The 24503-nt window shown below is 35.4% G+C and overlaps 1 protein-coding gene across 2 annotated transcripts in view; it reads left to right on the top strand.

Moving 5' to 3' along the window:
• Window positions 1-22096, top strand: part of LOC136981684 (mortality factor 4-like protein 1) — a 51901-nt gene extending 29805 nt beyond the window's left edge. For both annotated transcript variants that reach the window (XM_067278027.1, XM_067278026.1), the window contains exons 10-12: window positions 18239-18308; window positions 18395-18479; window positions 21261-22096. In XM_067278027.1, the coding sequence (XP_067134128.1) occupies window positions 18239-18308; window positions 18395-18479; window positions 21261-21342 (237 nt within the window). In that variant the 3' untranslated portion in view covers window positions 21343-22096. The remainder of the gene's footprint in view (window positions 1-18238; window positions 18309-18394; window positions 18480-21260) is intronic.
• Window positions 22097-24503: the final 2407 nt, after the last annotated feature.

Raw genomic sequence — 24503 nt, 5'->3', positions numbered from 1 at the left:
GACATATACAGTAGAGCATCGATTATCCGACTTAATTGGGTACTGGGGTTGGTCGGATAATCGAAAAGTATGAAAAAATACATTATTAGTATAGTGTATTAGGCCTGGTTTAAATACTAGCCTCCCTTTCATGGTCGAGCCAGTGCTGCCAGCTAAAATATGCAAAAATTTAACAAAAATAATAATAAAGTAGCCAAGACATAACCAAATATTGTAGCGTCAAATCACTAGCGGACATTTGAGTTTGCCGACTAGAATGCGGTCGGTTAATCGGGGGTCGGATAATCGATGCTCTACTGTAATATATATATATATATATATTACATATTACATATAAGTTTGGAAATGCTGTCAGGCATTGATTTCCACCCCCATTACACAACATGTACAAAAGAAAAGTTAAAAATACCCTAAAGGAAAGGGGGAAAAAACAAAATTTATTAAATAAAACTGAAAAAGTGTTTCCTCTGTTTACAACAGGCTTCTCTTTTAACAATACGCTGATTTTGAGGTCAATCCTATCAAGAAATATACCGAGGTAGCTTTTTTTTAAAATTGTTTCCATTTGACGTATCATCATACTCTTTTTTTCTGTCTACATTTACTTACTGGAGTTAAGGTTCCAAATAATAATTTTTTCCTTGTATTGTTTACATTTGGCTTGTAGCTCTTCTCCAAAAATAATTTGAAAATGGCGTTGACAAAGACCTAAAATTTAAGACGTGAGAATTATTGTACTGAAGTCGAAGCTTTTAAACCTATTAGTCTTATTTGTAGGTATCTGAGGGGCATTTGTTTTAGTAGGTTTTTTTCCTACATTCTTTTCAGTATGATTATTGACCCAGAAAGTGTTCAGAGATTACTTTACACAGTTTGCTTTTCCAAATTGTTCTTAATTTGAAATCTCAAGATGTCAAGAAAATTGTATTAGTTTCTTTTCTTGATATTGAGGATACTTTTCATAAACTTTCTTTTGTGGCTATTATGCTTCATTTAAGCATGGTGTTAATCCTGTTCTTACTTGCTGAAATGATTCTGTTTCAGCATTGTAATGTAGTAATCTTCTAATTTAGTCTAATGTCTTTCAAATTAAAGACAGTGATCTTCCCTTTTCAGCATTTTCCTGAGATTTCTTAATGTGAGAATGCCTTCAAGCTGTGTTCTTTCACACTTGTTATGGTGTCTTATTCTGATGGTCCCATGAGATATGTTAATAACTGTGGATTGTAAGCTCAGGATAATCAGATAAATATTGTTCTGCTTTGTGTTGGGAAATTTCCTGTCATTTTGTCAGAATGTCCCGCCAGGGGGTTATTACGAAAGTTTCTTATAACGTCCTTTACAGCGTCTTTCCCGACGCAAGTACTTCTTGTTTCTCCTAGCCCGTATGAGTTTGGTTTCACGTGGACGAGATTATAACCATCTAATTGGAACTCAGGCGGAATCGTCCCCTTCCGACTCTCCTCTCGACTTTGATGGTGACCCTTTAGGAGGACTCTCTTTATTGGGCCGAAGAATTTGTTGCTATCTTGGGATTTTATAACTTTCTCTAATAAGTTTGTGTTTTCACCATTAGCATTTATGACAATTGGTTCATACGATCGAGGGTCAGTATACATCCTCGATAAGCAGTCAGCCATATGGTTATCCCGATTCTTCACGTGGTTAATTTCGATGTCAAAACCAGATATTTCAATTGCCCACCTCATCAGACGGCTGTTATGATTCTTCATGTTCTTTAAATATGATAACGGCTTGTGATCGGAATATATCAGCACGCGTTGGCCTAGGATCAAAGGGCGAAAATGACGGAGAGCAAGGACGATGGCGAGACACTCCTTCTCAATTGTGGAGTAATTTAATTTGGCGCCGTGGAATTTGTAATTAAAGTACCCCACAGGAAGCAAATTCCCCTCTCTCCGTTGTTCAAGGACAGCGCCGGAACATTTTCAGAAGCGTCCGCGTGTAAAAAAAACGGTTGGTTAAAATCCAGGTGGACCAGAATGGGTGGTTTAACAATGAAGTCCTTCAAACGGTCAAAGCTGATTTGGTGGGACTCCTCCCATCTGAATTTTTCATGCTTTTTGGTCAGTTCGGTGAGTGGAAGAGCTATTTCAGAGAAGTTTTTAATGAATCTCCTGAAAAACCCTAACATTCCTAAGAAGCTTCTAACTTCAGTTACGTTTTTAGGGGACCCCAGGCGTGCTATTGCGTCGGTATTCTTGGGATCGGGGCTGATCCCTTCCTCATCAATTATGTGGCCTAAATAGCAAACTTTGTTGACTAGGAATTTGCACTTTTTCGGGTTTAATTTTAGGTTAGCCTCGTGGATAATGCTAATCACCTTTTCCAATACTTTCATATGTTCATCAGCCGATGGGGAGAATATGACGATATTATCTTGAAAGACATAACAGTGTATCCCTATGTGTTTCCCCAATAGACGGGACATTGCATATTGGAAGTACCTTCCGCTATTTTTGGCCCCCTGAGGAAGTCTACACATTTGATACTTGCCCCAGGGAGTGGAGAAGGCAAACGTGTGGCGGGTTGATGGGTCGATAGGGATTTGGAAATATCCAGACTTAAGATCTAATATTGAGAAGATTTTGCTCCCATGGAATTTTTACAAGATTTCCTCTATGCGGGCCATTGGAAAATCTTGATTTTCAGTTAGCTCATTGACCTTCCGAAGGTCTAAGGTCATCTTTATCTCTCTGGATTCCTTAGCTATGACGTGGATAGGGGAGTTCCATTCAGACGAGCTCTCCTCACAGATTCCGGCCTTTAAAAAAGATTGCATTAATGTTTTTAACTTGCTCAAATTGCAGTTAGGGATACAGTATTGCCTCACATTTACTACTTTGGTATCATTGACTATTGGTTTATGCATGAACTTCTTAGTGCCAGTAAGGTCCTTAACGTCTATTGCAAAGACATCACTCTTTTCTTTCACCAAATCTATAACCCTATTACGGTAAGTGTTCTCCACATGGGAAAAATCTATCATCCCGATGATGCTTTCGTTGGTACCTACTCTGGCGTCACCCATATAAACCCCGTATTCTCTGTAAAATTACATCTGCTCTCCAATGCCCTCTTCACCTCATCCAGAGTAGACGGAAACTTGCTAAGAAAATCAACTCCCAATATGCCGTCGTATTCAAGGTTGGGAGGGAGCCTTATACACGAAAATAACAAATCAATAGCTGCACAGCCTTTACTAACCTCTACCTCTAGAGCCCATTCAGAAACAGATATATGTCCATTGATTCCCCTAATTCTCACCTCTTTTCTAATATAAGGCCGTTTTCCGTGCTGGAGTTCTACTCTGTCCAGTAAATCGGTGTCTATTACCGATTTCTCGGCCCCCGTATCACATAGCAGCGACACATTCAGCTGCTCCATGGTCCCCTTTATAATCGGAAGTCCTTTCTCAGATACCTCAACCCCAGCCAGGCTTATTTTACAACTGGGAACAGAGTGCTGGCATTTATTCTGTTCCTTATTTAGTTTAAATTTGAAGGGTTTCGTTTAGGGCATTTCCTCACTAAACGATTCGGGTCATTACATATGAAGCACCGTCTACTTCCCGAGTTTTTTATCATCTGCCCTGCATGGTTAATCTTGGTCAATTGAGCGACCGATTCACACAGTGAACTCACTGCAGCTTCCAAGCGAGCTAATCTGTTGTTTTCTTGTTTTTCGGCGCTAGCGTTTTCGACCCTATCGTTGCAGTCATTCTTGGGATTTTGTATGGCAGAAATATCTCTATTATTTCTGAAGTTCCCACATTCATTAACAACCTTTTCTTCCCGCTCTGCGATATCAATAGCTTCATTTAATGTTTTAGGTCCGCCGCGAAGGACGTGTTCCCTGAGTTGAGGATGCAGCCCTTTCACGAATCTTTGCGTCACGACATTGTCACGGAGCAACGAAACTTGATTATCTTTCGATACTGCCCCATAAAACAAGGCGTTAAGTCTAATAACATAATCACATACCTTTTCTTCCCTCATCTGTCGAATGCCAAGCAGCTGGTCCAATGCGCTCCTCTCCTGGAATTCTGTCCTATCGTAGCTCTTGATTAAGTTATCCTTCACATCGTCGAAAGACTGGGGGTACAAGTTTTGTAAGGAGAAGAACGTAGATAGTGGTCCTTCTTTGAGTTTGGTCTGCAATATTGCAATCTTTACTTCTGGATCCCATCCGGCCAGGCGGGCAACATTGTCGACCGTTTGAAAAAATTGGCGTATATTCACCGAGTCACTACTAGTATTCGAAAATGTGGAGATCATCCCCAGGAAACCCGTAATAACTGGGGGAGACGCTACACTAGCCCCATCGAGAGAAGTCCCACGAAGACTATCTGGTTCGCTCATTGCGTTCATCCACAGGATACAAACAAAGGATCGTATAACCGTTATACAGATAACTACCGAGAAGATCCGCTTGTAGTCTACACACCAGATCCTGTCGCGGACACCATTGTAAGATTTATTTCCTTTTCTTTCAACAGAAAAAGTTTACATCTGGATTGAACCGGACTACAAATAAAATACAAGCTTTTGCGACAAAAATTACTTCTTTTCCGACACGCATATAATTACATAGAGACTATTATAAATACCGTATACAATCCTGTAGTTTTCGCGACAAAAATTATTTCTTTCCCGACACGAATATAATTACATAAAATTACATAAAGACCATTAAAAATACCGTATACAATCCTGTACATGGGCGAGACTGTCGATGTGCTACCTTCGCTTCTCCGATGCTCCGAAAAAGAAAAGATCCCTTTTCCGTCGGCCTTGCCGCTATTTATACGTCCTGTCCCCCTTGCGGAGTTAATTGTTTCCTCCGGGCCTAACGGATGATGGACCGTTAGGGAAAGCAACAAACAAAGGGCATTGTCTGTTAGGGGACAAACATGGCGAACAATCGCCACACCATCAAAGTAATTACAAAACTGAAAAGATCATGTGACTGTGCATGGACTACTCAATGAGTCTCAATGATGCACTCCAGCTTAATGAACACCCCTTACCACTTTTAGAAGACATTTTCTCCATGCTCAACAGTGGTCAAATATTCTCACAAATAGACTTTTCTGAGATCTATATGCAAGTGGAACTCAAAGACACTTCCAAGAAACTCTTCAATATTGCAACACACTGCAGAGTCTATGAATTCCAATGTCTTTTATTTGGAATGAAGTTGGCTCCAGGTATCTTCCAATCTATCATGGACTCCATGGTCTCGGGACTATTGTTTGCCTTTGCATATCTAGACAATATAGTCATCGTTAGTGGCAATGTGGACGATTATCACTGACATCTCCATGAGATGTTCCATTATATCCACAACCATGGGTTCCGAATCCAACTGGAGAAGTGCACATTCTTCAAGGATTCCATCAAATACTTAGGCTACATTATCAGTAAGGTCGATGCTATCATCAATATGCCATCACCGACAGTTCTATCAACACTTCGCTCATTCCTCAGTATGGTAAATTACTACCAAACCTTCATCCATAACTTGTGTCAAATTTACCAATCACTAGAGGAATTACTCCAGAAAGACCAAAAGTGGCAGTGGTCGAACAAAAGCCAACAGGCCTTTTAGTGTTTCAAAGACATTCTCAAGTCGGATTTACTTCTCAATCACTATGATTTGATGCTCAATATCATTGTTGTAACTGATACATCAGGGGCTTGGTCTGTCATCCAACACTGCCTGCCCAATGAATCAATCAAGGCTATTGCTCATTCCAGCTGAGTAAAACTAGTCAAATCGAAAAAGAGGATCTTGCACTGATTTTTGTTGTTCACAAGTTCTACAAAATGATTTACTGATGGCCTTTCACTCTTCTCATGGACCACAAACCTCTCCTTGCCATCTTCGGCAACAAGAAAGGTATTTCAACACACAGCCAGTCGTTTGCAGTGCTGGGCAATGACTCTTCTTGGATACAATTTCAAGATTGAATATAGAAAAACTACCAAGTTCAGACAAATAGCTGCCTTGTCTTGCCTCATCTCTGCTCAGCCATTAAGGGATAAAGAAACGGTCATGGCACATCCAAGCCAAGATAAATCTTACAGCCTTGTCATCCCAACTTCCAGTAACCTTCAACAAACTATGCGGGCAAATAAAAAAAAAGGATCAACTCTTTCAAATGATCGGACAGTATATTACTTCAAAATGGCCGAATGTCAAAAAGCTTTGAAAGTCCTCCAATTGGGCTCAAATTTGGTAATTCTACTGTTGATGCAATGAACTCAGTGCTGAAAATGAATGTCTCCTTTACAATGAACACATTATTCTCATAGGACTGCAACGTAGTACTATGAGAATAATACTGGAACTTGCTCTACATCGTGGACATTTCAGCATTAGGCATACAAAATCTCTAGCTCGCAACTATGTTTATTGGCCGAATATAGACCTTGACACTGAGTCAACCATGTGACAATGCTTTCCAAATATTAAGCAGCCAAACAATCAGTAACTTCCAAACTATTCTCTTGGCTGAAACCTGCTATCCCATGGCACTGTATCCACATCGACTATGTGGGAGTTTACCAAGGCTAAAGTTTTCTCATCATGGTGGATCCCTATTCCAAGTATCCAGAAATCATCAGCATGGACAAAACTATGTCTTTAGCAATGATCAGCATGCTGCAGAAACTCCTTATTCATCACATACTTGAAGTTCTCATCAATGATAATGGAACACACATTAAAAATTGCCGGGACGATTTCATATTTAGAAAAGAAAAATATATTTCTTACTAGACTATACAATACATGAGATACCGATAGAAATGGACTCATGTATTGTATAGTCTAGTAAAAAATATATTTTTCTTTTCTAAATAATGAAACACAGTTTAATTCGTACAAATTTAAAAGATTCTCTGATCAACATGGAATCAAGCACATTTTTTTTCTGCCTTATCATCCACAATCCAACAGGCAAATGGAATGATCATCAACACACTGAAGCAAACACTCTTCGAGATAAAAAGGGAGTAAAACATAAAACACACTTTGGACATATTTCGGAAGACTTATTAAATAACTCCAAATTTGACTCTCCAGCCATATTCTTCTTTGGATATAAGATTCGAACATCTCTCGATTTATTGTTGTCATCAAAATATCCAACATCAAAATGGTGAGGCAATTCAACTGCAGGAATAGAGCCCAGGAATGAAATTTTGCAACTAAAGAGTTGATCTTTGCACAACATCGATGCTCTCAAAATCAATAGTCAAGAATGATCAAGCACAAAGCCAGAAACATCATATACAAAATGGAAATGACTGACAGATTGAGTCAGCGATTTCACATCAACCAACTCATACGAAGACAATCTTCTTGACTGCGGCCTGAGAGTGACTCCTTGCTGTCATTGCAAAAGTCTTCTCCATCTCACTACGTCCCACTCTGACTCCAGAATTAGAGCATCCAGTTGTGAGACCGTTTGCCATCAAAGAAACATCACTCGAGAATTTAGCACCACAGCCTACGCATCGATTGGCCTGCACTTGGATCTCGACTGGGTAGCTTTAAATCAACACTTCTCGAAAGAACTATTACACTGCATAAACTACCAATTTGGTTGGTTTGTCCTTCTTAAAAGGGGAGGTGTTGGGTTGGTTGTATTTGCTAGTGTGAAAACCTAATGACCAGGGGTTCTATAAGGTTTCACTTACGTATAGGCATGAGATTTGGGGATGTCTTGTTTGGGTCAGTTGAATGAGCAGGTCATGACCAGAGTCTAGTCTGGACCATTATAACCAACCAACTTGTAGTTCTTTGTGAGAGATTAAATGGGAATTTTGCAATTAGAGATTTTTTTATACTGTAAGATCCTAACAGTATTGATACTATTTACAGAGACTGCAGACATTGAACCACACAAGTTTCCACCATGAATACAATGTTGTAAGTGTTGTCTGTTTAGGTGTATTAATCTGTTTTCTCAAGAATGTGCACGTAGATGTTTTACAGATGGAAAGATATTGCTATGTTACACGTCAAACTTAAAAAACCAAAGTGACATCATTACACTTTGATTATTAATAACTCATTATAAATTAGTGAGTTATTAAGATTAAAACATGGTTATTAACTTTTTTATTTGGATTTTCATCTTCTATAAGCCTGTGAAATATATTCAAACACTTCTGAAACACCATGTATATTTACTTGAATCTAATGCACAATCTTTTTGGCTGAATTCTATCTCAAAAGTTATTGTGTGCTTTGCAACCAAAGCTCATTAGATTCAAGTACAAACTTGAAAACTTCACATGGAGCTTTGCCATGCACTATCATTACTAGAACCTTTTCAGCTTCCTTTTTTTTTCCTCCATGCTTTGAGTCCATGGAGAAAATGGACATGTTTCTTGTTTTTATATTCTCTGTATGGTTTTTTTTATTTCCTACTTTAACTAGATTTTTTGGTATTGTTTTCTTAAGATTACTTTTGCAACATCAGTATTTGGTGCAAGTGTACATTACAATTGCCAGCGAACAGATTTTTGTTATCAAGTTTTGAAAATTGGAATGTGCACTAGATTACAGTAAACATGATATTAATCTTTGCAAAGTCAGCATGATTCATTTCTTTTTGAATTCTCACTGTCTGTAAATTTAAACAGAAAAGCTTTCTGAATTTAAGGTTTGAGAACATTTAAAGCTTAAGTTTCGATTGCTCGACGTAAGGCTGGCGGAACACAAGTATGATATCGGTAAAGGAAAATATAACATTGCCCTATCCAGGTATGCCGCAGACAATGGCATTCTAGCCCATCCAGACCAAGCTTCGATCATACGACGATCTAAGCACGATGACCAAATAAGGACACTGGAATTGTAAAAGCCTTACTGTCCTTAAATTCTAATATTATTGTTAATTGTCTACTTGGACTTTACTTATTAATAGGACTTTATACTGGTGCCAATCCTTAAACACAGTATAAAGTCCTATTAATAAGTAAAGTCCAAGTAGACAATTAACAATAAGGACACTGGAAGCTCTCGAAATATACAAATCTAAACAGAGCGGTCATTGCATTAATTTCAAAGAGGAAGGACAAATATCATATGCATGGAAATCCTTACACCAAAGGGAGCAATCAAATTAAAAAATTACTTGAAGTGATTTAAAGTCGATTTATCATTTTAAATTATTTTAATAGAAAAATTTTGGTGACAGAATTCTTTAAAAAATTCTCATTTATACGGTTTTCAAATAATTTTTAAAAAACATTCCATTTCAGCATTCCAATTTAGAAAAACCTGAAGATCTCTTGAGCAGATCAAAAATGTTTTGTTTTAAAGTATAAAATATCCTGGAATTTATTTTAAGGTTCTATTCGTTGCTATACGGTAGAGCATCATTTGTCCGAATCAATTGGAGACTAGGGTTGTTCAGATAACCCATTATGTACAAAAAATATATTAACCTATCCCATGTTGAAATTTTTCTCCGTTGCGTGTCGCTACACATTTAACCTTTGTCGATGTTAAGCCTAACGTAAATTTTTTAAAATAAAAATTGTAGCTATTGTATGGTTAAAAATCATTTCTTTGTTTTGTACAAACAAAACAAATATATTGAAAAATATAAAAAATATATTTTGGAAGTTAATCTAGTATCAAAAGCGTTCGATTCGGCACGACACAGTTTGACCGGAACGCTTTCGGTTAACCGACGTTTCTGTCGATCGGCTTTCGGATATACGACGCTCTACTGTATTTACGATACATTCCAAGCTTGCAGAGTTTGAGCTTAAGTTTTTTTGACTTCAAAAACGTTAATGTGAAATAAACAAGTTGTTTTAACAAATGAAATGTTTGCAGTTTGTTGTTTGTTATCAGATAGTTGCAGTATGTCATGACTTAATTGAATTAAAAAACACTTTTTTTGGGTTTTAGTATCTTTAAAATTAGGATACATCTGATGTATTATGTCATAATTAGCATCTTATTTCTTTATCACTAATTCTATTGCATCATTTTATGATTTCATTATACAGTCCCAATATTTGTAGTAGTAAATATTTTAGAAGTCAACTTAGCTCAGTCTCATTAGTGTATTTCAGTAATGTTGTAAATACTTGGATGAAAATTCCTGGAAAAGTTGTGCATAACTCTTTTCTGATATGCTCCATTTCTGATACTTCAAACAAAATCATGAATGATTGTGTGTGAGAGGATAAGAGCCAAGACTTCCTTATTGAATCTGAAGAGCCTAACATAGAATGTGAAGGGATTTCTTATTTTGATACCATGGAAGACTGATATATAATTTGCTTTACTGTATAATAGATTTGTCTTGAGTTATCTCTTTTTTTTTTTGGCACTGGCATGCACACAGAACATCTTTCTTACTCCATGTTGTTTATTCTAAATTACAAACATTTTTGGGTGTAAACAGTTCCATTATATTTATTTGTTTTTATATTTATGATCTCTTTCATTCTGAAAAAATTTAGAAATGTATTGCATAACTTTCTCAGCTGTTATGAGATTTTATTTTAAAAATAACGTTTAAAATTACATATTTACAGTTAAAATTGTTAAAATATCATTACAGTTTAAAATAGAAAATTACTATTGTTGTGAGTTTCACGTTTAATATCGTACATCTTCTGGTAATAACATTTATATTATTAATTATAATAATAAAAATTGTGTTTGGCACTTTCTGTTAGAAGATTTTGTTATAAAAAAATTTTATATTATTAATTATTATAAAATGTTAAAAAAAACTTAATTTTGAGGGTAGATTTTTTTTATAAAAAATGTAATTGCTAATAACAAGTAAGATTAAGCCTAACACTCTTCAGATGTGACACACATCTATCTCTCTACCCTCGTGGTGTTTAACCATGAAAATTGAAAAGCATCAATGCCTCTTATATACAAGCTACTATGCCAACTTTTGTTTCTTAATCTCTACTCCATCCTGAGATATTAAATAAAATAGATGCCTCCACACGTGCGTGTATGAAATGATTTTACTTTTTTGGGTTTAGGGGATCTCAAAACATACATGGAGATTTGCAAAATACTCAGAGAAGAAAATTTGGCATGATTCCAATACTTTCCCTTGTTATATATACATAACTGCCAGGAAAGTATTATTTATTTATTGGAAATCCTTCTATGATAAATAGACTTAATCTATATAAGCGGCATAGTTAACTGTGATGATTTTTGATGGATGTATATTGTTTGGTTATTTATTATTTAATTTTCTTTAAACATACTAGTTTATTTTTATATTTATCGCAATTTTTTAATAGCGTTTTGCATGTTAATGATAAAGTGTATAACCATTTATGAATTTTATTTTGTGTTATTTTTCAAATTTCTCATTCGATTCAAGAGAATAACTGAGGATGATTGTTTAATGCGTTCGAAAACGTTTTTAAGATATTAAAGCATTGTGCTGGACTGTAGAAAGGTTTTTGTTTTTATTTATCCTACCTTTGAAACATCCTTTGCAATGTTACAGAAAATTTCAGGAAACAGTATCATTGAATACGCTTGTGAGCACTATGTTTGCAACTTTATTCTTAGACTTATTACATAGTCACTGGACACAAGAACAGCCTTAGAAAATCAATTTCTTTTCCCAAAAAAGTATGCATTTCAGACTGAAGTCCCTCATCAGCTTTTTACAAATATTTATGAAATTGACACATCCACATCTACAAAATGTACAATAAAACGTCACCATTTGGTAAAATACCAATAACAGATCCAATTCAATGGTGCCTTTTGTTACGTATAACACTTGACCGGCTTGTAACATTACTTTACTGCTTGTTTTAATTTTACTGCTCTAAATACTCTATCAGCACATTTAACTTGGAGTTTTCATTATACAGTATGAAGAAGCATATGATTGTATTACTTTAAACAACGTACCAACACGTTTAATTATATACATAATGCTTGGATAAATATTTGTAAAAAGCTGATAAGGACTTGAGTTCAAAACGCATACTTTTTTGGGAAAATAAATTGATTTTCTAAGGCTGTTCTTGTGTCCAGTGACAGTGTAATAAGTCAAAGAATACAGTTGCCAACACAGTGCTCGCAAGTATATGCCAAGCATATTATAATAGTACCATTAAAGTTCTAATAGATTTTCCTCTGAAGATCTTTCTAATATTAAAATTATAAATATATACACTAAGACCCCACTTAACGCTGATTCGATATAACATGGTCTACTCAAAGTCTTAAAAAGTGTTTAAACTTTACACCGATTCAAATTAATGCAGCAGCCGATCACTTCGTATATAATACGATTATTCCCGAACACAAACCAATCGGCAAAAGGCGGCAACGAAACCATTGCTGTATTTTAAAGCCGTAGTCCATGCTATTTCAAACAAACCGGCTAATAACAAATATATCCATGCCATACGTTGATTTTATTTCGTCGATTCGTCATAGCACCGTACTTTCCTTAAATCTATGTTTGTTTGATGCAATTTTTGAAAAAATATAACATCTTGGATGTCACATGCAATATCGACTTTGCTAGGCAAGAATTAACTAATAAATGCATGAACGAAGTGTGGTGTGAAAGAAGTTTATGGCCGGAGGTATCCAAGAATTCTCAACGGGAAGAGCCTATCACTGTGTCGTTAGGTTGACCAAATTGTCAACCTAATCGATACAGCAGTGCTAGGAGATGTCGACAAGCAAGATATTGAAGAGTTACTGCAGGTTTCTGGTGAAAGCTTTACCAATGACAACCTTCAAGAACTGGCAGAATGTAGAACTGGAAAATAGTGATTCTGAAAACAAAAAACCCAAAGAATTTCTCTACAGATTTCCTTAGTAAAAGTTTGGTAATGATAACCAAAATCATCAGATCAAATTGTAGCGAATGATCCACATTTAGAAAGAAGTGCAAAAGCAAGACGAGGCATTTCGAATATAACCTCCTGCTACCGACATTCGCTTAAGAAAAGAAAGAGAAAGCGACAAATAAAACTACACGACTTTATCGCAAAAAACAAGAATTTCTGCCTTTGTCACAAAAAATGAACTTTACATTTCTGTGTGCATATGTTTGTGTTATTTAACATATATTAGTATGCAAATTAACATAAAAATAACTTAAAATTAAAGTAAAATCTGTTTATTTTTGGCTGTGTGTTTCCCTTTCCCTATTTACTCTGTTCAATTGACCTTATTTAATGCTGTTTCGTTTAGCAATTTGTTGTCTAGGAATGCATCCCCTGCATTAAGCAGGGTCTTACTGCATATTAAAATATCCTTGTTGTTTATTATGATATTGAGTGTATATTGATGCAGTGTGATAAGGATTCTGATTATTCTAAAGCAATAGTTTCAGTTTTTTTCTTTACTTTATTTGTTTTGTGAGCACAAAGACAGCTGATTTATTTTTACAAGCATAATGATACTAGATATGTATATTTGTTTTTTATTTAAACCCTTAGACTGGTTGAATGTTTTCATAAACTGTTTCTTGTGCTCATAAGCTATTAGTATATTTTTACTACATAAGCTACTATTATCATATAGAGAACACAAATAAAAATAATTATCTTCAGATAAGATAGCCAAAACAACACATAATCAACTTCTTCTTTACGAGATACTTTATCACTGCATGAATTTCTATTTTTTTCATTTCTTCACTGTAATCCACATTCGCTGCTTCCGTTCGTCACAGCACTTTCTATTTCGTCCTTGGCTCCAAAACTTTGCACACATGACAAGTAGCAATGCTGATTTCTGACACTACGTGTTTCATGTGGATAACACTGCCATCTATATCCAATTCTGAGAAATTTCTAAACCACCAACATAAAGTTTCAGAATAATATACACTGATTAATGAATATTTCATTGAACCATTTCTAATCAACTTAATGCAACAATCATTCAGTTTGAAAAATAATGGAACAATTGCAATTGATTAGATTTTTATTTATACCCAGTTATTACAAACTATTAATAAAAATAAAACTGTTCGTCGTCACTACATTTTTATGAATCTCGAATAATTATTTAAAATGACAAACTTAAATGCTACTGAGATTAAAGCCAAACTGGATCAAGTTTTAAAGGAGTCTATCCCATCATTGAATATGATGGGACAGACTCCTTTAATGAGTGGGTGACACTTTTCAAACTTGGCTGAAAAAGTGTGGAAGACAACAGTTGCAGCAGACAGTTCAGTTCAGTTCAGTTATTTAATTAAAAAGATACCATAGGTACATAACCGGTGCCGTTAATACATAACCGGATAAAACACATCAGAGATACAATGAATATATGATTTACAAGTAGGAAAAATGTTAACCAGAAAGCATCTAGATAATAACAAAATAATAAATAATAATAACACAATAATAACTACTAATCTATACAAGCATGACATCAACTACAAGTAGAATGACAATTAACAGATTTAACACAGAGCACAGACAATATACAAAACATAACACAAAAAAAAAAAAAAAAAAAAAAAAAAAATTCTTACAAACTAGAGGCGTTTTCGCCGAGACGGTAAGCTTGCAATAATATTGTCCTGTAAAATTTGCGTTGTCTCTTTGCTGCAAATGGACTTTTTTAACGTCAGTTCCATTAGGTCCAGTTACGTTTGCAGTTATTCGTACCTTTCCCTTCAATAATGACGTCAAATTCTGTTATTTTTCTGTCATTCACACTTCTCACTGCTTCTGATGTGCAATATGTCTTCTTTGTGTCATTCCTGATTAATACTTCCATAAGCATTTTTCACATCAGCTACTTCGCTGTTCCAAGCACTCTTAAAGCACTCTTGAAGCAATTGTCTCGAGGCACTCCAAAGGCACTCTTGAAGCACTCTTAACTAACTCTTGAAGCACTCTTAAATAACTCTTGAAACACTTCTGCAGCACTCTTGATGCACTCTTGAAGCACATTTGAAGCACTCTTGAAACACACTTGAAGCACTCCTGAGGCACCATTTGAAGCACACTTTGAAGCACACTTTAAGCACACTTGAGACGCTCTTGAAGCACTCTTAAATCACTCTTGAAGCTCTCTTGCAGCACTCTTGAAGCATTCTTGAAGCACTCGTGAAGCGTACTTAGAAGCTTTATTGACGCACACTTCAAAGCACCTTGAAGCGTTCTTCGAGCACTCTTGGAGCACTTTTGAAGCACCTTGAAGCTCTCTCAGAGCACTTATGTAGTACTCTTGTAGCAATCCTAAAGTAATCATCGTTTTTGATACATTTTGATCCGTATGCTTTTGCGTATTTTACGGGATGATTGACGCAATCTTGAAGCATTCTTGAAACACTCATGAAGTACTCTTGAAGCGTTCTTGAAGCACGCACGAAGCACTTTTGTAGGACTCTTGTAGCTCTCCTAAAGTAATTACCTTTTCCAATGCAATTTGTTTAGTTACAAGATCTCTGCTTTTAAGACCCTGGTAAGAAGGGCTTACACCCATTGTTCAATGGCAGAGGATAGGAAAATGGAGCTGGAATATATTTCAAGTGTAGCAAGGCAGCATGGTTACTCTACATTCCTAATTAATGATCTAGTAGCACGCCAGGAACAACCTTCAGAAGAGGCACTTCCAGGAGATGTGTCCTTCGTTCCTATTACTTACAACAAGATCCTTACCAATACCTACAAACAAGTAACCCACCATATGAATAAAAGGATCGCTTACAGGTGATCGCCGACAATTTTCTCTTGTTTAAGAAACGATAAAGACTTGATTTGAGCGAAATATTATTCCAGGAATATATTCTATCCCTATTTACGATCATAGGGTGAACAGTCTGGGCGAGTATATTGGTGCTACTGCACACTGCCCTAAAACAAGGATCAAGGAGCATAAATATTTCATTCAAAAATGCCTTTTCACTATGGCATTGGCTTCTTTCGCCATTGATGACAACGTCAGGGTCTTTGATAATGCAAGATTAATACGACAGTGCGAACACCAGGCCAGCCTAAAATATCTCAAATTTAAAGAATTCAAGAGGGGAACAGCCATCAATTTTAAAGAAATGGACTAGTTGGTGACTGCGTGGAGGGTGTATTTTGACGTAAAATAGATTGCATCAGGTTTGTCTGCATAATTTATATAAACATCAAATTTTTTTAAAATAGGAAGCCAGTTTGAGGACTGATTTGTTAAAGCACTACATTGAGCATGCGCATAACTTCAAGACGTGCAATTTTCAAATTTTTGGAATGGGCGTTCTCTTACAAGCATTCCAATGAACAGAACCTGATGATGACTGTTAAAAACGGAAGAAAACATTAATTTTGAAGAGAATTAATGCTGGTTTTCGGTAATTACTTATGTATTTATTGAATTATACACCAGTAATTAGTGGTGATTGTATTCATTTTGTGAATTTTGTTTAAAGTGACTGGTTGTTTTTTTCCTCTACTTTTGTAATGTAGAATATTTATTTATTAACTGCTTAAATTATAGCTGCTATTGTTAAATATTGTAAATCTCATTGTGAGAAAGATCTGTTTACTATACAAGTCTGCAAAAGCTAGAACATACACAAATTAAAAGTAAACACTATACTGTCTTTTTTTAGCATGTAATATTCATTGGAATCAAGTGAATGCCTAACAATAGTTACATTTTACATATACCATACAGTTGTTATTATACAATAAAAAATTAAAATTATTTTTGACCAGAAGCTAAATGTACTGCTTAATCTGTGCATACTACAATAGCTTATGTACATACAGTATCATTCTGCTTTAATATTGTTTATTTTTTTTCCTTTAGGGGTTATTAACCAACGATTGCCATGCAGTGGATATTGTCTCACAATCTTTATTATTAGTGCAATTCCCATTGATTGCTGCATTGAAAATTTCCCAGACTTCCAAGATTCTTAGTTTTTGAACATCAAAGACTTTCCTTCTCAGTTTTGCCATATCTCAGATGATCGAAACCTTGGAATCTCTCTCATATCGGGCCAGTAGTGTTACTAGTTTACTATTAGAGATGTCCCGTCTGTGCCCTTCAATTCTATACATCCGTGATCTTTTAGTAGAGCCCAGTTATACTCTGTCACAATAGACACTTGAAAGAGGTTGAAAATGTTCCCTTTTTAATTAATTCTAATACATTATTTTTTGGAAGACTGTGTGTATGGTGTTCAGTTTTGATTTTTTTAGTATTTTTAATATTTAATTCCATTAAACATTTATCATCATCATCATCATCTTTAACTTTTTTTGGGTCACACAATTTATGACTACAGCTTGACAAAATCTGTCCACTGTGGACTCCAATATAAAGTTTAAGTTTAGTCAAGAGATAAAAGATGTAGTAGTCATGCATGACAAACTAAACTTTGTTTTTTCATTAATGTGAGGAAATAAGCAGTTACAAGGATGCTTGTTTTATGTTTGTCTTACTTTATGATCATATTTGGCCTTTACATCAGCCTATTATACATTTCTTTTTATTAATATTCAGTGGTTTGAATTTTTCACTTTGTATAATATTAATTTATTTTCATAACAGCCTTATTATATAAATTAGTTTAAATAAATATCAAAAAGTAATCAGCTTTAAATTTCAAAGTTTTGCAAGCTATCTGTTTAAGTTATAAAAACTTGGTGATTTTTTTTTTAACTGAAAGTATTGCTTTTTGTGTTAAAAATAAAAAAAACAAGCATTCTGCATTACTCTTGAGTCCTGTCAACAATAAAGCATTCTGCTTTATTCTCTTCTAAAAAGATTGCGACTCCGATGTGATAAACATTTTGCAATAGACGTTAGTATCTTATGTGGAATTGCATAGCTTTATTCTGTAGTATGCTACTTCTAAGCATATTAGTGTCATATTGTCTTCATCTAATATTTTTCACAAAAATTGCATTGGTTTATTAATGGACACTACATACTTAGTCTACTGTAAGACAGTATATTATCTTAGCATTTCTTATGTTATATTTTCAACCTGTTACTATTAAGTGGTTACTTTGTAATGCCTTTAATTTACAGTTCTTAAACAAAAGACAACTTATCTTTCATAATTTAATATTGAAATTTTGCTTAGAAAATATTCCAAATTTATTTTAAAGTAGTGCATGCATTATTTCATTAATATGAAGTGATTATCATGACAGAGATATTACATTTATGTAAAATTTATTTTTATAATCAAATTCTCTTTTAGATTCTTGCCGAGCATCAGGATGCACCGATGTCGCAAATTTACGGTTCTGTCCACCTTTTACGATTGTTCGGTATAATCAAAAAATAATCATTTACGTTTCGAGTTTATTTAAAAGTATTATAACTTGTAATTTATATATATTCTTTTTATTTTCAGTGAAATTAGGAAGCATGTTAGCCTACACACCTCTGGATGAGAAAAGTGTACAGTTGTTGCTCACACATATCCATGATTTTCTGAGGTAACATTTCTGTTGATATATAAAATAATTTCGTTGTCACATGCTTGATTCTTCAGTTAAAATGGGATATGACTGCTCCACATAGCTTTTATGTTTACATAACTTTTTATTTACTTACACACATGTACACAACCTGTGCATCACATATGTATAGCAAAGGTATCAATTTACAACATTGTATAATTAGTACATTTGAATATAGTCAATACAAAATATATAATTAGATTAAATGCAAGTATTAAAATGAGACATAAAAAATGAGAGATAAAAGTATAAAATGCATTCTAAAGTTAACAAATAGTGATTTCAAGTGGTTTACAAGTGTAATACCGATATTCAATATTTCTTTAGGTCGGGGGTTACCAAACCTTATCGTCGTCGACCCCCTACAACTTTTCAAAAACCTCACATCGACCCCCACCAAAAAGTTTGTGTTACAAATAAAAAAAAAGCTCTTACTATTTTAATACATTTTTTTTAATTTTACATTTTTTATATTTATTGTATATATGTTAGTTAATAATAATTTTTGTAACCGACAATCAACGAGACGGATAAGCTCGACGATCCTTAACAAGATTAGCTACGTTCGGTTCGAAATTTGTAAGTTTTAATTCGTCGACTCTCGGGGGGTCGATATCGATCGCTTTGGCGACCCCCGGTTGAGGTATTACATAGCAGTAAATATTTATGTATATTTTTCATAATATTTTTTAGACTTATGCTCGCTATAGGCAATTCCAAATATTTATTATAAATTAGTAACTATCCTTAGACCGAGTTTTCATTTTGTATCTACTACATATTGCATCAAAGTTAGGACGACTAAAAAGCATGTGGCAGTTTGTATGCTTTCGCGACAGAATTGACACGCCGGATCGTCGCCGAATTAAATCTACGAAGATATTCTAAAAAAGACACCACGTCCCGAAAGAAACCGCGTAGTTACAAAATCTGTAGTAAACGTTACGTTTGCATAATAAACCGCACCTACCTCGAGATGCATTTTTTAAGTGGCGAAATGCATATTCATTGTAATCTTATCAAAATTAAGTCATTATATATCAGTAAGGCTTAGCTTACTTTAGTTGAGTCCTTGCTTTATGGAAAAGTCAAAATTTTCTTTATTTTGCATTTAGAATCATCTTGCCTGTTGTGGAAAAGTCAGAACATTATTAATTTGCTCCCAAAATATTCTCTACTAGTGAAGAAATTTCTGTATACAGCATATACTTCCTAACCTGAACCTGTTCATTTTTTCCACTAACTGTTCCTACAAAAAACAAAAATAAATGATAGATTAATTTTTAAAAACATCAAATTTTTCTCCAGTTTCTTTGGTTTGTTTTTCTTCATATACATTCCTAGTAATCCAAATCACCTCTTACAATAATTAGTTCAGATTGTTAAGAACGTAAGGTATATATTTAATTCATTTCGGACGCTCCGGCTCGATTCCAAACTATCGGATTTTGTTTGAAACAAATATTTAATATGTTATAAATCGTTTAATTATTTAATGTTTGATAATTATCAGACCATAAGTTGGCTAGTTGATCATGCAGATACTACACAATCTGGACTAAAGGATTTAGGAATTCCAGAGATGGTTTCCAAAGTGTAGTGTTTCCAGTGCAAGAAAATCGTTACACAGGGTGATTTAGTAAATCCAAGGATCGTGCAGATATATTCTGCTCGGTTTAAGTGTACTTTCGAAATCGAAATGCTCCGCAATAAATCGTAGGTTCTACCACTAGAACCGGACGGTACAACGTAGTCGAAACACACTACAAAACCTCATTTCGGTCCGGCGATAAAATTTTTTTGGATTCCTCCCGACTTCAGTTTCGGGTTACAATAGGTCTAGTGAGGTTTTGTGGTATTTCTACTAAATACTTTGTCTATGGCTATTATTTAACTATTAACTAATTTATGCTTGCTATAACAAGATAGAATTATAGTTGTACGAGCCTCCGCGTGATTTTAAGTTATCAAGTTATCGGAATATTCTGTTCTAGGCATTTTAAAACTTCTCAAAAGTTTCATACACCCAATAACAATTAGAATAATTTTCGGGTATTCCAAAATCTTCTTTTGAAAAAATTTACACACGTCCATTCTAAATGTGGATATTAAAATTATAACGAGTCCAGGTAGACACTCAGAATTAATTCACACCTCCTGGTGCGAATTCAGCATAACTTGCCAAACTCGAACTAGATTTAATCTATCCTGGTTATTACTACAGCCTCCAATAAAGTCCCGTTTACTAAATTTTCATAGTTTCAGCTGTTATAAGTTTTGTGACGTTTTTACGGGAAAAACTTACCCTCTCTTAAGGGGAAAACTGGGGATTTTTCCATAAAACTTGTAATGCGAGAACTTCTTAACCCAATTGTTAACCGGGAGATTCCGGATCTACTAACATTAATATTAAGATTGGTAATACCAAACGGAACGACCGGTTTTTTAAATGCATGCTTATGGCAACTTAAATACGGAGAGTAAAGAAGACATTTTGTATTGCGCGGCGAGTATTTTAGTACATTTTGTACTTGTGGCGGAAACGTAATTTGTTTCTACCGAAGTTAATTTTTGTTTAGGCTTCGTTCTTAATTTTTAAACCACGGAAATCCACTTCGTACAGTCTTAACCGTACTTTTCTGTTTTCTAAACCAGATAAACCACTCGTTAATATAAGAAACGTGTCGTAACCTAATAAAATTACCGTTTAATTTTATACGTAACTCGTAACAATTAATTTAAATTCGTTTTTTCCAGGTATTTGGCTCGAAGTTCCACTTTCTTCAGTTTGAGCGACTACATCGTGGCTCCTCCGGAATACCAGCGAAAAGCGATATGATCGTAATTGTTTGTAGACTGCCGCTCTTCCGTAGAATTTTCAATTGCTAAAATGGGTGCAGAACCGATCGTCCGAAACTTACTTTCCGCGGTAAACGTTAATGTATTCGAAGCTACGCCGTTTATCCCGCGGTTTACGTTTAATTCGTACGGGCCCACTCATCCATTACCACATTTCGCGGAGGATTTTCGTTGGCTTCTATGCCCCGCACTCGAAGCAGGTTCGTGCCTACGTCGCATTTCGTTACGTTTCTTGGGAAGGCGACGATTTTGTGAGTGCCGACCGAAAGGCTTTGAATTGCGACCTATTAAACAACCCAGATCAAACCTCGTCCCACTTGGTCGATCTTCGCCTTCCCCCACTTTACTCGGTAATTTTCGTCTACTCGGCCCCTTTCCGTGCGCGTAGTCGAGCCGTTCGGAAAATTCGGTATAAAAGAATGGCGCTTCCGATAAATCTGGTGTAACCGTGTATTTGGAGACGCCTGGAGACGCCGAAATTTCTCTCACCTTCCAGTGTGGCCGCGGATAATCTTTTTCTGTCAAAATTCCGGAAATTGCGACGTTTCCGGTTGCACTTAATTAAATTCTTTTCCTTTTCAATTTAACCCGTGAAATTTCGTCCCTTTACGCGAATTAATCAATTTCATTTCATTGTGTCCAGTTTATAGCAGCTAAAATAGGGAATGTATGGTAAATTTTCACTTCGAATGTGAATAATTACGATTTTAATATTAAAAAATGGTACTTTGTGATTATTGAATATTTATTTTTTTTATTTTTTATAAGATTTCTATAATTCGGCATTTAAATAAATTTTATAAACTGACAAATGTAGTCTTGGTGATTATAAAGACTCGATTCTGAAAATCGGCAAAAAACCGTCTTGGTAAATTGCGGTGAAATATTCTAATCGCTAATATCTTTTAAAAATTTGTCTCTGCAGTTAATCGCGTTATACGTTTTCCCGTCTAAGGGTGCGACTATGCAGACGCGATAAATATCAAAACATGTCGGATCTGTGCGAGAACCAGAAATTCGCTCTCGCGTGGTTTTCCTTTGCCAAAAGTAAATCGCTCGCTCTAAATTCGCGTCTGCATAGTCGCACTCTAACACTAAGCTCGGTTGTTAGCCGTAAGTTCCTGTTTTAAACCGGATTTTACGGGAATAGATAAGTAGAAAATTGTTCCTTTGTATTCCGCTTTTATATGATGTCTAAACTTTAGTGTAAAAATAACATCGTTACACCCCTCTTATACGACTCGAATTACACAATTCTACCTGTACTACGGCTGGTTTTACGTATCTAAGCGGCTCCCTTACCAACTGTTTACGTAGAGGGGGAGAAGCCTTGAAAGGCAAACGGGAATTTTTCTTCACAGAAATAGACAACGGATCGACGTACGTCTTTTGTTAGACTATTATGGTTAAAAGTTAAGAATAACCCACTCTTCTGGGTTATGGTAGTAGAGAAAAATTCAAAATTCGCAAATTAGGAAGTAGTAAAATACCCTAAAAACGCATCGCGCCTACTTTCTAAAAGTAGAATTTTCCTTTTAACTGACACTGCAAGAAAAGTAAAGGAGGCATTCTGTATCCTGGCTGCTTAGTGTACAGTTGTCTGTACTATTTCCAGTACACTGTACGGGAGTGTCACTTACCAGCTGTGGTCTAGATCTGCGCTTCTAGAAATAGAACCGTCCCACTTACGTCACGCTGCTCCTCGTACCTTTTGCTAATCGATTTTGATGCGAAATTGCTTTCTGAAATATCAAAATCGTCATTTTAACACCCCGACTCCTGTTTTGTGACGTAAGAAAATCTCGCGCTCCTATTTTTTTCATACTTTTATGTTCATTCATGAGTTTGGTGTCTACTTAACGATGTCCTCTTTAGGGAAATGCTGGCTTCTAACCAAAACTTTGCAACCTGTAATTATTATTCTAGTAGCCAAATTGGAGAGAAATTAACTTTCGGAGTGGTTTATTCGTTGTTACGTTTACGTGGATGGTTCTCGAGATGATAAATTAAGCAAAACTTACGAAAATCACAAAAACGCGGTGTTAAATGGATGATCTTTTGTTTTAGGATCTAAAAATTAATCGGTGGTCCATACGGGACCTCGAGTCGATGTATCTACGGTAGCTAGGATGATGATCATTCTTTTATCTTTGAGATAACTGGCGATGATTAGGTTCTAAAAAGTAGTAAAATGTAAAGAATAGAATGTACAGTAACGTGCAGACTAGTATTTCGTTTGGCAAAAGAACAATTTTTCTTTCCAAAACTCGGCTGTGCTGACTAATTGTCATGTTCGCTCTAAAATATTTTATTTCTGTCTGGCTTTAACGGGGCATTTACCTGTTTCTTATTTTACATTTTCCTCAAAATACTTCGATTTATATCTACCTTTTACTCAAATTCTTATACCAGACATCAATATCGGTATAAGTTTATAGCAAAATATATAATGACTAATTTAGCTTTAATCGAAATTGTGGTCTGCTGCCTGTCTGTATTTTGCCTTAACATTTAAACGTGTCAATTTGGGGGGTCTACGTTCGAGCTGTCGAAAAATTCGTATTTGAAAACATTAGGTGACCTCGCTGCCCTTCTTTGTCGTGTCTTAAGGTTGGTCTCGTTCTCGATCCCGTCGGTATCTACACCATTCTTTTCTATTTTCCGGTGTTTGCGTATTTTTACGCAAAATACGCCAGAGCGTCGTCTATAATATGTGGGAGGTTAATTGCGGATCACTTTAAAGCCCTTAACGTCGTCAAATATGTCGATAAGGTGTCATTTTCTATTCTAGATCAGGCGACGGCCTTGTGCCCTACTCACTTTGATCTGTTTTCTTTTTGGAAACAAAGACTTACATTCATTCCCCGTGGCAACTTTCCACTTGGGCATAAAAATCTTACATTTTCATATTGGAACTTTTATAAATGGGGCGTTTGGAACCTCGGAATTTGGGCATTTGGCTCAGATTCCGACCTTGACAAAGGGGGAAGTAACGGAATGAAGGGCGATGCAAAGTCTAGGTCTGAATTTCAAGCTTGGAATTAAGGTCTAGGCTCAACTTTTACATCCGGCATCTACGGAGTTGACCAAATTAGGCACTTTTGCTGATTATTTCGTCGAAACCCACAAATGCCTCGGTTA

This window comes from Centruroides vittatus, unplaced genomic scaffold, assembly GCF_030686945.1.
Source record: "Centruroides vittatus isolate TY-2023 unplaced genomic scaffold, ASM3068694v2 contig_787, whole genome shotgun sequence".
In the NCBI taxonomy this organism is placed as follows: domain Eukaryota; kingdom Metazoa; phylum Arthropoda; class Arachnida; order Scorpiones; family Buthidae; genus Centruroides; species Centruroides vittatus.
This window is presented reverse-complemented; position numbering and strand designations above follow the sequence as displayed.